General features: G+C 47.5%; 5 protein-coding genes across 5 annotated transcripts; 2 read left to right on the forward strand and 3 right to left on the reverse strand.

Moving 5' to 3' along the window:
- Positions 1-863: 863 nt before the first annotated feature.
- On the reverse strand, positions 864-2,347 carry FMAN_11929 (uncharacterized protein; the record flags this gene model as incomplete). Its single annotated transcript, XM_041824657.1, has 9 exons — positions 864-1,097; positions 1,163-1,505; positions 1,571-1,660; positions 1,707-1,719; positions 1,773-1,800; positions 1,848-1,914; positions 1,960-2,001; positions 2,056-2,195; positions 2,243-2,347. The coding sequence occupies 9 exons, from the start codon at positions 2,345-2,347 to the stop codon at positions 864-866; spliced, it is 1,062 nt and encodes a 353-aa protein (XP_041690115.1).
- A 1,654-nt stretch (positions 2,348-4,001) lies between these two features.
- FMAN_11930 (uncharacterized protein) lies at positions 4,002-5,369 on the forward strand (the record flags this gene model as incomplete). The annotated part of the gene is made up of 2 exons (XM_041824658.1): positions 4,002-4,577; positions 4,626-5,369. 2 exons carry the CDS (start codon positions 4,002-4,004, stop codon positions 5,367-5,369), a joined length of 1,320 nt encoding a protein of 439 aa, XP_041690116.1.
- A 370-nt stretch (positions 5,370-5,739) lies between these two features.
- FMAN_11931 (uncharacterized protein) lies at positions 5,740-6,627 on the reverse strand (the record flags this gene model as incomplete). Its single annotated transcript, XM_041824659.1, has 2 exons — positions 5,740-5,771; positions 5,823-6,627. 2 exons carry the CDS (start codon positions 6,625-6,627, stop codon positions 5,740-5,742), a joined length of 837 nt encoding a protein of 278 aa, XP_041690117.1.
- Positions 6,628-7,313: 686 nt separating this feature from the next.
- On the reverse strand, positions 7,314-8,933 carry FMAN_11932 (uncharacterized protein; the record flags this gene model as incomplete). The annotated part of the gene is made up of 8 exons (XM_041824660.1): positions 7,314-7,630; positions 7,679-7,746; positions 7,794-8,176; positions 8,221-8,288; positions 8,335-8,374; positions 8,421-8,602; positions 8,648-8,780; positions 8,835-8,933. 8 exons carry the CDS (start codon positions 8,931-8,933, stop codon positions 7,314-7,316), a joined length of 1,290 nt encoding a protein of 429 aa, XP_041690118.1.
- A 2,495-nt stretch (positions 8,934-11,428) lies between these two features.
- FMAN_11933 (uncharacterized protein) lies at positions 11,429-12,013 on the forward strand (the record flags this gene model as incomplete). The annotated part of the gene is made up of 1 exon (XM_041824661.1): positions 11,429-12,013. The coding sequence occupies one exon, from the start codon at positions 11,429-11,431 to the stop codon at positions 12,011-12,013; it is 585 nt and encodes a 194-aa protein (XP_041690119.1).
- Between the last annotated feature and the right edge of the window lie 128 nt (positions 12,014-12,141).

The following is a 12,141-nucleotide window of genomic DNA, read 5'->3' on the forward strand; positions in this document are numbered from 1 at the left end:
TGTTTTGCTGAGATTCTTATAAGATTTGCATGAACACAACTTAAGGGTGAGACGAGAGCTAATCACCATCAAGTATTTCCGTCAGCATGACTTAGATTAACTATAATCAACCTTCACTACCACTGTGACGACATTATTCTCGCCCATTCTCATTCGCTACTCTGACTTCAATCCAATAACCTTCAGCCACAATGCCCTCCAAGTCTTCATCTTTAGTGACGTTCATCAACTGATAAGGACCTAACGCTAGGCTTATCATCCTGCAGGTCTTATTTTCCGCTCCAGATCATTAAACCTTTTCCTTGCTCTTATATGCAGCAGTCAACTAAACAGATACTTGGGGCTCTGTACGAATTCGGAGGAGGATTTTGAGGGCATGGAGAGAGTGGCGTTGGTAAGATCCTTCAGCACATCACGGTGATTCATATTGACAGTACGACGCATACATCGTGCCGGTGAATCCGGTGAGCTCCAATCCCTTCTAGTACAAAGGAAATGCAGGTAGTGCGCTGTGAGATTGGACGCGTTTGAGTGCCATCACTGTTTCAGCGCGCTCAGTGCTCAGACGCGCTGGACGGTAGTGGGGCGCGACCTCAAATTGATTGGCCTGTTTTATTGTTCCTTGATTTGATTGGATGAGGCCACGTTACTCAACTGGCTACGATAATTCGGCGACTGAGAGGGCTATGAGCGCGAAATGGTATCGACAAGCGGTGCGGCGAACGATGCATGACCTGGGCCACGAGCTGGAATGAATTTAGGCCTTATCTCGTCTCTGCATGCGACACCCAGGCATCAATCCACCTCTGATATACTAACAAACGCTTGCAACCAATGCAGTATACATATATATCCGAGTGCGCTTACTCCGGCTTCCTCCCATACACAAGCCTCAGCCGACAGTATGGATGATACTTGCCCGATCTCAACTCCTTTCGGAGCTGCGAGCAATAAATCGTTACTTCATCCTGCGACCATCCCAGCACGACACTCGCCATGTACAAGACAAAGCCCTCCAGATCTTGATCCATGGCAGCTAACGCGAAGTTTCCAATTTCTTGCTTCTTGGGATCTTTGGGCCAGCTACCGATCGGAAGCTGTAGGTCCAGTTAGCCACAATCCCAGAGCATACTGAACTGGATAGACCTGGTGAATTACTTGCCTTGAAGTTCCGAATCTGAATATCCGTAAACCCTGCGTCTTCCATTCCCTTCTTCTGCAAGTCATCATCAAGAATGGTAAAGGTTCTACCAAGTCTCTTTCCACCCTCGATAAAGAAATTGCCCCATTCACTCATCGCACTGCCTTCCTTGACAGTATCATCATCACTCTCAAGCATAGCCGACGCTTCAAAACTCTCAACCCAACCCCCCGGCTTACACGACCTAAATGCCTCTTGGAATAAAGCTGACCAGTCACTGATAGAGCCGTAGAGGTATCGCATGTAGATAAAGTCGAATGAGTCGGGGGAGAAGGTCCATGGTTGAGTGCAGTCTTCGATCTCACTACTATTGTCAACTGACGGCTCAATCGAGTTGTCGTACAGACGATACGACGCTGAAGAACTTACAACTTGACGTTGGGGGGAACCCAGCTTGGCTGGATGGGAGATATGTCAGTGCCGATCACTTCGGCTTGGGGATGCTCATCGGCAAAGTCACTGGACAGTCAGTCAAAGGCATCACGCCGTCAAACAGCACACTTACATTGCCCAGATTCCTGTTTGCCAACCATATGAGCATGTCTTTGGATTAAAAGTCGCTATTGCATACCTGTTCCAGTGCCGACATCAAGCACAGACTTGACAAGGTCAGATACATTGTTTTGCACGAGGTTCATCAGCTTACCTTAATGTCTTCCTTCAACGGTGCCAAATTAAGCTTTCCGTCTAATGTGAGAACCAGAAAATGGTGGCTGAAACGCGTCAGTGCCTATCTGAACAAGCCCCGTAGCTCTTACATAATGTCCATTGCCTCATTCTGCTGAGCATCATTTGAGGCCCTGCACGTCACGCATTAGCTCTATGCAGTAAGCAGCCTTCCATACATTACTCACCAATATTCTGCATTTCCTCTCTCGGAATGATAAGTTCGTCCCTTGATAGTTCTATAGTTCAGAATACTCGATGTCATCGAAGCCGTCGATGACTCTGTATCGACACCCAGCGAAGAGTCGGCATCTTCATCCTGCTCACCCTAAAAACGCGTCAGTCCCAGCCCCTTTTGACTCTTCTTAAACATACCTGTGCCAGAGCAGCCCAGTGCCCAGCGTCATGCAGCACAACCTCACTTGCTCCTGATGAGGGAGACTTTGGTGACTTCTTCGGGGACGAGGCTATGTCGCTCATGGTGTATGACTTGGCGTTGAGGTTGCGCAGGAAACTAGTTGGTTCTTGTCGAAGCGCGATTTTTGACAGCTTGCGGGGTAGACATGAACGTGTCTCGGCTGATTGATGTTACATTTATTGCGGATACTGCTGGGGCGTTGTTGGAATGCCGGGGGTGGCAGGGATGAATGATCTGATTTGATAGAGGTCAAACATCAAGTTGAACAGAACACTGTATAGAAGGTGCAAGTTAGCAAAGAGGCTTGATAAAGTCACAATTCTAGGATTGATATACTCTACCATATAATTATCAGTCATCTTAGCAAAGAAACACCCTTCTAAACTCTGGTCTCCATCTTCCCCCTTTTCTCTTTTCTCTTTTCTCTTCTCTCATGTTCCCCAGGCTTTCCCTTATCCTTCATCATTTTGGTCACCACTATATGTCATCTCTCTTTGGTACATTGATCTACTCACTGACAACTAATAGTATTTTCTTTAATAATACAGAAAGCCATTGTGATGCAAGCGTCTTTTCAGTCAGGCTCAACTCAAGCTGGGTGGAGCTTATGCATGATCTTTCCGACCTATGATCCAGATGCTTCTCATCGTCAAGCATGTCTTTGTCACAATCTCTCGCCAACAGGTCTTGAAGAACCCCTAAGCAATAAGTCTTCTTAACCCCTTTAAAGTCATTTGTCTATTAACTTAGATAATTCGTTTACCTTACTGATTGTATTCATGGCGCGGTTTCCGCACTACCCTAGAGATAATGAGTTAAGAATTAGAGTACTTAATAAGAAGCACTGCATTTAAGATAAAGTATTTAAGGCTTAAATAATTTCTTCATCTAGATTGAGTACTGTATTGTTATCTTTTATAACAAAATATTATAAACATAATGAAGTGTCTAATTTATTGCTATTTATAGAACCAGGTCATCCCATGCGATAAGATAAGATAAGATAAACAGACGCGAAAACGTCTCCTGGCGCATCACTTCACGCCGATTCCAGACGCCCGGTGACACTAATGCCTTGAAATACGACGCGTTTCCATCCATAGCGTTTCCAGACTCAACTGGAGATGAAAGTGTTTCCACTTTTCGCCTAGACCCATCGGGCTGGTTCTGACGTGATGACGCATCTGTAACGCACCTCAAACCCCTGCATCCCTGCCATACATTGCCAAACTCAATCGTTTGACATTCACGTCTCAGATCTTGACACTCCCCGTTTCACATCCCATTCGCTTCCACGCCAGCAATATCACCGCGAACTATTACCACCAGCCAAACCCTCATCGGTTATACGGCCCGCTAGACTGTCTCGTCTGTCAGATCGGGTTTGGATTCTCGGATCAAGCTGCTTCCTGTTTCTAAAAGCGCCCAAGGGGTGAATGCCATGAACGTTTTCGTATTAGGATCTGTTTGGAAAAACGGCGAGATTGACTTTTGAGAATGCCGTTAAAACGATTGCAAAGTATAAAGTGCGCGATGATACCCTCTTGTCTGTGCTTGTTCATCCAGCTTTCATCCAATCTCATCTCTGTTTATTGTTTCCACGCTCTGTGAGCTTTTTGTCTTCTCTTCTACTTATCATTCCTTTACCAGGCTGCAGGAACAGTCATTCATTACCATATTTGCTATTTCTAATTGCATACTACTCTCTCTATCACGATGAAGTTCTCTGCCGCTATTCTCACTCTTTCGGCCGGTTTGGCCACTGCGACGCCTGTCTTTCGTGCCCCTGCTCCTGGTCGACATGTCTCTCGATCCATCAAGAAGCGACAGGTTCCCCAGGAACATTCCCACGACTTTGTCTTGACCATCACTGGCGAGATGCTCAGACTCAACAACCCCAAGGAGATTCAGGACCCCGTCTTTGGTCTCTTGGGTGATGCCGCTGCAAAGGAGGGTGCAGGAAGTGTCACCAACCTCGCTTGTCTGAAGCAGGAGACTGCTGATCAAGCTTTTACCAACGCCAAGGCGATTGGCGATCTTCGCGGTATGGCTGGTGCACTGCTCTTCCAGGCCATTGAGCGCAACACTGGTGGTGTTGGTGTTGCCAGCAAGCTGTGCGACGAAGCAGCTGTCAACCCCGAGATTGGTGCTCTTACGCAGCATCAGGATGCCGCTTCTACTGGTGCCGGCGCTATCAACAAGGCTGTTACTTTGGAGCTGGCGAAGCAGCTGGCTGGTATTGGTGCTGACCCCAACTTGGCTCTGCTGAGTGGTACTTTCGCGCCTGGAGATGTAAGTACATATCGTAAGCTGTATAGTGAACCTGCTGACAAATTCTAGACCAGCGATACCACCGGAAAGGGCAACTCCTGTGACGAGGAAGAACCCGATCTTGGCTGCATCTTCTCCCAGGGTCTCCTTGTTCTGGATGCGACAGAGGATGAGATCTCTTCTGCCGTTGCCGATGTTACACCTACCTTCACCGGAACAGGCGGCATCTTTGCCACTGACCTGGTTGATCTTGCTAAGTTCTCTGTCGCCTCTGGTACTGAGGTCGCTGATCTTGCTACCATCGTCAACGGAGCGGCTTCAGGCGCTGCGTCCGCCACTGGTGCCGCATCCGCCACCGATGCTGCCAAAGCCACTGCTACCGCTGAAGCACCGGCTGCTACCAACACTGACAAGGCTGCTGAAAACACGGCTGGAGCTGGTGCTAGAGCTGGTGCTGGAAAGGGATGCAAAGCCAAGTCAAAGACCGCCGCCAGCGCAACCTTGACTCCCCTCCCCAGCCGCACGTCTGGCGCTGGTGCCAAGGCCACTGGTGCCGCCAACAATGCTCAGGGTGTGAACGTCCAGACCTTTACTGGTACACTTGGCGGAGCACCTCCCCCCGTCATCTCCTCCAACGCCGAGAAGCCTTTCTCCGTCAATGGAAACACCTTCAATGGAGAGAGTGTTGCCCTCGGTCGATCTTGTGATATCCAGCACAATGCCTGTGCGGACGCTGCCAACTCTGGTCAGCTTTCAGGAGGCGTTGGACAGTGCGAGACTCAGTTGGCTGCTTGTCGCGCTGCTATTCAGTAAGAGGGGAGGTGGACTTTATACGGTTTTAGCTGTAGATAGATACTCTGAATGAATCACGATTTTACCTCGAAAGATCAATTAGCCAATCTTAAATGATATGCTTTGAATTAATCTGATACTAAAATAGTGACTTCAGAATGGTGACCAGAATAGTTACTCAGCTTGAGGCTCATTGACATATCTCAACGGAAAGAAAGATGGCGATGTAATCTATGGATTGAAGCACCATTGTAATAAAGTCCCGCGAGATGTATCAATCGAGTAAATATAGCTATACGCACTTACAAGAGATACATCATTACGTACATGTTCCACTTCGTTTGCAGTTTTGTATAGGGCGAACCGTTTTTAACTTTTTGCCTAACCATATCTATTTATATCCAGAATCAAGTTCATGTGCATCTAGTTGCATTGTATGTCAGTCATTGTACGAATACGATCCGCTAGCCCTACCTGTCGGTGGCCTGATATGATAGACGATCGCACACGTCATGCCTCGCAGCCGAGCAAGTTCATCCCTATCTCCAACCAGGCATCCATGGATGTCCATCCACACTCCAGCATATGCCCAACGATCGAAATCCTCATTCTCCCAGCTTTCAACAAGTCGAAAGACTACCACTTGGTAGCCTGCACTTTTGACACTTCTGAAATCTGGCAGAAGGTCATTGAAGAGCTTACGTGGTGTCATGGTGATTGAATCATCATCTTCACTAAAGTCCCTGCAAGTACAGTAACCCATTTGCTTCTTAAAGAGTTTTGTACGAGTGCATAACAGCTGCAAATCAACGCATCCTTCCACACCTGGGGCAACACAGTCATGGAAGAGCGTCCAGTGACCAGCTTCACAGGGCTCGCCGGCAACGCATTCGCTAGCGTTGTGGTGCCGAAGGACGAACATTGGGTATTTTACTGCTTCATCGTCCCCTGTCAACCCTGCGGCCCGAAAGAGAAGACCACACGAAACACAATAAGAACGCCAAGGCTTTGGACGAATCCATTTATCCGGTTGGTATCTGGGGTCAAGGCTTTCATCGGCAGGGGCGTCTTCTCGATCAATGTTGACTGATGCCTTGGATGGTCGATGTTGGATCTGACTGTCACTGAGTCCGTTGGAAGACTCCGAGTGAGCTGGAGGTTCGCTGCCCTCTTTGGGGCCTTTGCCTTCCCCAGGCGCAGTCGAGAGGCCCGCTATAGCGGATTTGGCCCCAGCCAGTGCCTGTTGCAATGCGGACTTGGTAGATAGTAGATGATCCATATTGTAAAGTTCTGTGGTAGCAGAGAGTTAGAGATTGAACTTCGAAAGGGCTTACCTGTGATGATGGTGATGGTGGTTTGGTGAGAAAAGGATTGTACGGCATTGAGCTCTGCGGAATTTTATACTTGCATCTGAAGCTTATTTCAGTCCATTGTTCAACGTATTAACTCAATGGGACTTATGTACTAGGATGGGCGGTTGCCATCACTCCGTGGACAACGGATACGGTTCAACTGAGTGGACTATGAACAAAGGGAGATGTTACACTGGTAGCGCCTCTACGGCAGCCAGAGTCAAATTACGCCGTTCTAAGAGACAGGAAGTTTTGTTCTTCGGCTCTTTGGCGAACAGCTAAGTTGAGCGCCTCTATTGCCGAGGATTATTCTCACTTAAGCAACTACCCTTGACACTGAAACTCAAATTATAATTGTTACCGTAACTATTGCTGCGTTTGTTCGTCAAGCCTTCATGCTGTATTGAGAAACGATCTGGCAACAAAGCATAGCAAAAAAGCGATGGCAGATGGCGTAATTGTGGTCGTCGCCCAAATAAATATCCTTGCTTATGCTATTTGTTCGCCATCGTGCTCATGACTGGCTCACGGTTTATGCCTTACAGACCGAGAAGACGTTTTGCCGACTACTAATCGATAGTCAACATTATAGATGACATATTTTCTTTTTGTTCTAAACTCTACTCCTACTATCATTCATAAAGGTTGTCATCTCGACAAGCTCAGCCGTGCTCGACGAAGCTTCCTGTTGAGCCTGAACCGGCTGTCCCTTGTAAATGGTACTCTCCGTATGACGGGAGGAATTCGCAGTTCTGCCCTGCTGCCTTGGTGCCGATGATCCTTGGTGGGGATTTTTAGGACCTGAGTCGATAGAACTTCCAAGTCTCGGGAATGCCTTGAGGATAAGCATTCGGAGATCGGGAAGACAGACACACCAGAGGCCAACGTTGATCTCAATGACTGACCAGTAACAGGTCTCGAAACTGTCCCCTATAGTATCTCAGATTTGCCTGGGGGGAAGTAGGTTGACGAACTTACAGGTTGGGTTCTGAGAGTTTCCGAAAGCAACCAAGTACCGCAGTCGAAGGATACTGACGATGGTGACACTACTTCCGTTAGTCGTTGCAAGCAACAGTACAAGTGAGCAACTTACAAAGTACCGACCGTAAACATGATAGCTACAGCGAGCTTCCTTTGCCACTTCATTTGCAATTGCACCAGCTGCCAGATAGGAATGGCCAACATCCAAACATCCAGTATAATACCGACGGCTGCAATGGCCCAAGCCAATGGCTGAACTCCAAGACAATGTCCCTCGTGTAACTTATCCCATCCTGTCCAGTAGAAACTGATCGGCTGACATTGTGCAATGGCAAGGATGTCAAAGATGACCATGCCTAGAGCCGAAAAAACGATGGTACCCCATATGAGACGTTGGACGGATACGACGGGGAAGATTCGAAGATAGAAGAGAGCGACGCATATCTTGGTCAGGAAGACGTCGGAAGCGTAGAGGGTTTGGCCAACGTAGAGGTACTGGGAATGTTAGAAATGCCATTGGATCGAAATGCGAATCATACGCAGAGATAGCTGTTGATCGTATCTGGGTTGAAAAGCCATGCATCTCTCCCGAGACCATTGCCCGAAACTATCCGCAGTCAGTATTGATTCCACCAATTGCTAGGATTACTTACGACCGTGAACACAAACAATGGTGTTGCCCAAATCGAGTAGCTATCGCAATCAGCAGAGCACTTTTTTGAGGTCGAGTAAGACTCACAAAGACCGCTACGACGAGATAATCATCCAGCCTGAACTTTCTCTCGTATCGCAGCTTCTGCCAAAGCCGGAGGCCAACCACAATCGCCGTGATCGTAATCAATGTTATGGCCAAAATATCGAATTGAGCGTGTCTGTCTCGTACTGGAAAATCACAAGCAACTGAGGTGACATTTAGCGTCGCTGTAATTGTTAGCATTTGTCCAACACCTAATCCACGACACGCACCTAATGCGTCTCGCGGGAGGCATTTCTTCTGAACACAGCTCAAAACCTGCGTCTTGAGTTTCGGATCCGCGCAAAGGCACTGAACATCAATGCCACAAGTCGACGTTGATACAAGCTCGACAAGACAGCTCCCCTAGCAAAAGTCAGCATTTTGCGGCTCAGATAAGTGAATAAGTGAGAAACATACAGCGCAGTCTGGTATCTTTGTTAGGAAGTCCGAGACATCATCACCGAACACTTGGCATACGAGACACGCCCATGTCACCAGCAACAGCAGCAGATGCATGCTTCAGTTGATATGCAGCATGGTGGGAAGAGAGACAGCTGTGATATCGACAGGGGAGGGGAATACGAGAGAATTTGAGCAGTCATTTAATTGTTGATCTCCCACTAGTCTCACGTGGAAAGTTTAGCTTGGCTGGAGAGATTGCCGATGGAAATCCTTAGCTGACCCATAGAGTTTGAGAACGCGTCTCCGGTATATTTGGACCGGAGTCATGTAGAGGGAGGGGAAAGAAAGGGACTAACTATAAAGCTGCAAAACTGTATGTTTGGATGATAGGCGTATTCTGCCAGCTACTGTGGAGGATCGTCGGATCAGCACAAGCGTGGTCTGACGACTGATTCGCGAGGATAAATGAATTGCTAATTTGGGTAAAGGCGTCTCGGCAGTTATGGATCCTCAAATGCTAGACAGAATACTCACGGCTGTCACAGGGAAAGGATTTCTGTCGCCCGTTCCAAGCTATGCGGCCACTAAAGACCCGTGATCCACTTAGCAAGGCTTATTGTCAAAGCGGGATGGGGTGAAATTATGCGTCCGAGTCAGGGGCGCCAAGTTCGCCGAATTGTTGGGGCCTGATACTATTGCCGTACTCCCGGACTTGCTGATAATCACAACTCCTTGGCGACATGGGCATTGAGCCGTCGTGATGCATTCGCGTTCAATTTTCACGGCACGCTGTTGGCGGCTCTGTGATAAAGCGGAACGAATTGCATTCCAGGTGGGAGCACGAGCCAGGCTAGAGTGCAGCTAGCCAGCGGCAAATGAAGTCATTGATTCGGCATTGAATTCTACTGCTGCTCCCCATGGAAGGCATTTCTCGGCATATACTGCACTGTCAAAAAGTTAAAACTATTTGTCAAAGGGCCCAAGAGGGCAAGGAAAAGAGAGCCTTGGCGCAGCCGGTCTAAACAAACTTGCGGGAACGGGTCCGCGTCTACTAAAGTGCAGCTAGTGACAGTCTCGACAGTATTTGTCACTGTCTTGCCGTAGCATTATAAGCTACTGTCCTTGTACCAGTAGCTTGATGAATGCTATCATCGCGCACTATGGACGACGGGTACTTGCCTTTCACTGCGCAAAGACATGAACAATGAACTCGTTCAAATAAAGAACCCTGTTCACTCGAAGTATTCACTACTAATTTTGAAGGATCGCGGAACAAAGAATTTAAGAGACCGATCAGAACAGGCTAACAATGCTTACGCGAGTTTGATAGTTCTCTGAAGGCAAGATTGAGAAGACATAACCCGAGGGCTCCGGCTCCCTATACTCATTGGAAAGCCATAAGCGTAATATGAACTACTGGAAAAACCAGGCGCAAGATCTTCTTACTACATGAATCTGCCCCGTTGCCTAGCCTCCTCGGCCTTTCGGGCCATCTCCTCTCTCCTGCTTCTGCAACGAAGACATTCCATCGGAACGAAACAACGACCGCTATGGATACCAACCGTGCAATGTCTCCAGCCGTTGAATTGTATACCTTCTGCGCAAGGATCCCATTCATGAAAACTCCCCATATCCCTTCCGCAATAGCAACGTTTCTCGTGATATATTACAGTGCACATCTTGAATGGCGGAGTTCGAGGATACTGTAGTGTGGGACGCAGATAGTGTTTATCTTTCGAGGTATCTTGTATCGTGGTAGTCTTAGTGGAGGGTGTTGAAGATACTTGAGAAGGCGAAAGAGGTCTGCGATATATATACTGCATTCTTCAAGCAGTGATGAAGTTTGGAAAGTCCTGTGACGCTTTGCTGTTCCTAATCACATCTTGCATGAAGCGTGATTCTCTGGCATTTTCTGACCCCAGATCGCTTCTTTGCAGAGACCGATGGCTAAGAGCCGATAATCACTACGCATAAGTTAAAGTCCAGTTCGCGGTAGACTGGAATATGCATCGTGAATACATCATGGAAAGAGAAGCGTATGCGCTTGGACTAATCGTTATCAACATTCGATGAAGTCTCCTCATCAGATGATCTAGGTTCATGTCTGTACTGATGCTGGAACGGACTGAAGAAATATTCTGCCTGTCAGTATTATTAAGATGAAATGATGAGTCTAGTAAAAAGAGTGGAAATCATGTAGAATGCGTGAAAGAGGAGGTTAAGAAGCTGGCAGCAATAGGTAGCCGACCCCGACACCGAATCATCGTCCTCTGATAGGAACATATTCAGATACTCATCGCGACATTCAAAACCATGTCAGGTCATGGCCTACCTTGATTCGACGAACTCATGTTTAGGCGCTGTTGACAAATCGCCTGAACGCGCTATGTGAAGTCATGCCAGAGATGAAAGAAGAACAGTTCCCTGAACCTATAATGAACACGAGATGCTGACAACAGCTACTCCCGTACACATAGAACTGCTATTCAATATAAAAGACTTTGATTGTGCTACCCATTTAATTCTCAATTAGCCTTCATCACTGTATGCTACTGGTTTCTCTTCCACTCGCATCCGCATTAATCACCGACGGACGAAACAATTCCAACATGAGCTTCTATCGAACGACCGGTAGGTATGGTGCAGCTAAGAGATCTAAGAGCATGAATGAAGAAATTGTGAGCATCTCAGATTCAGGGTCAACGACAAGCTCAGGATCTGAGGATAACGGAAGCTCAGATGAGGAGCCAGCGAGCAGGGAAATGTTGACGTACTGGAGACTTTCATCAATCGGCAAAGGAGATGCATACTCTCCCAGAGCCATTCGAATTACGTCCCACGTTCTCGTTCGACATATCAACTCCGTATGGTTCACTGTCGAGTGGAATGACGGTGAAGAGTCATGGGAACCCGAATCTGCATTACAGGGCTATCAACCAGAGCTGGTCTATGCTTACTGGGATGCAATGCAAGGGGGACGCGAAAGGGCCACCAAATTCAATTTGTTCCATGTCTTTACAATTCTCGAACACAGAACCAAGAGAGATTCTAGCAGGAGACGCGCTAAAAAGATTTGCTATAAGGTCCAGTGGGTTGGGTACGATGTGAAAGATCACAGCTGGGAGCCGGCAGCGAAAGTTGCTCATCTTGTTCCATGGATGAAGGAAGAGTATGATAAGATGCATGGGCTGTGAACTCTGGGAGGTAGTACAACGTAAGAGAATGTATTATCAGGTGGAATGAAAACTCTATGTGACGGCTGAACAGAGATGTAGGAAGTTTGATCTTTTAGATACAGTAAGAACACAGAAGTTCTCGTTCG

Source organism: Fusarium mangiferae (assembly GCF_900044065.1).
Source record: "Fusarium mangiferae strain MRC7560 genome assembly, contig: FMAN_scaffold018, whole genome shotgun sequence".
NCBI lineage: Eukaryota > Fungi > Ascomycota > Sordariomycetes > Hypocreales > Nectriaceae > Fusarium > Fusarium mangiferae.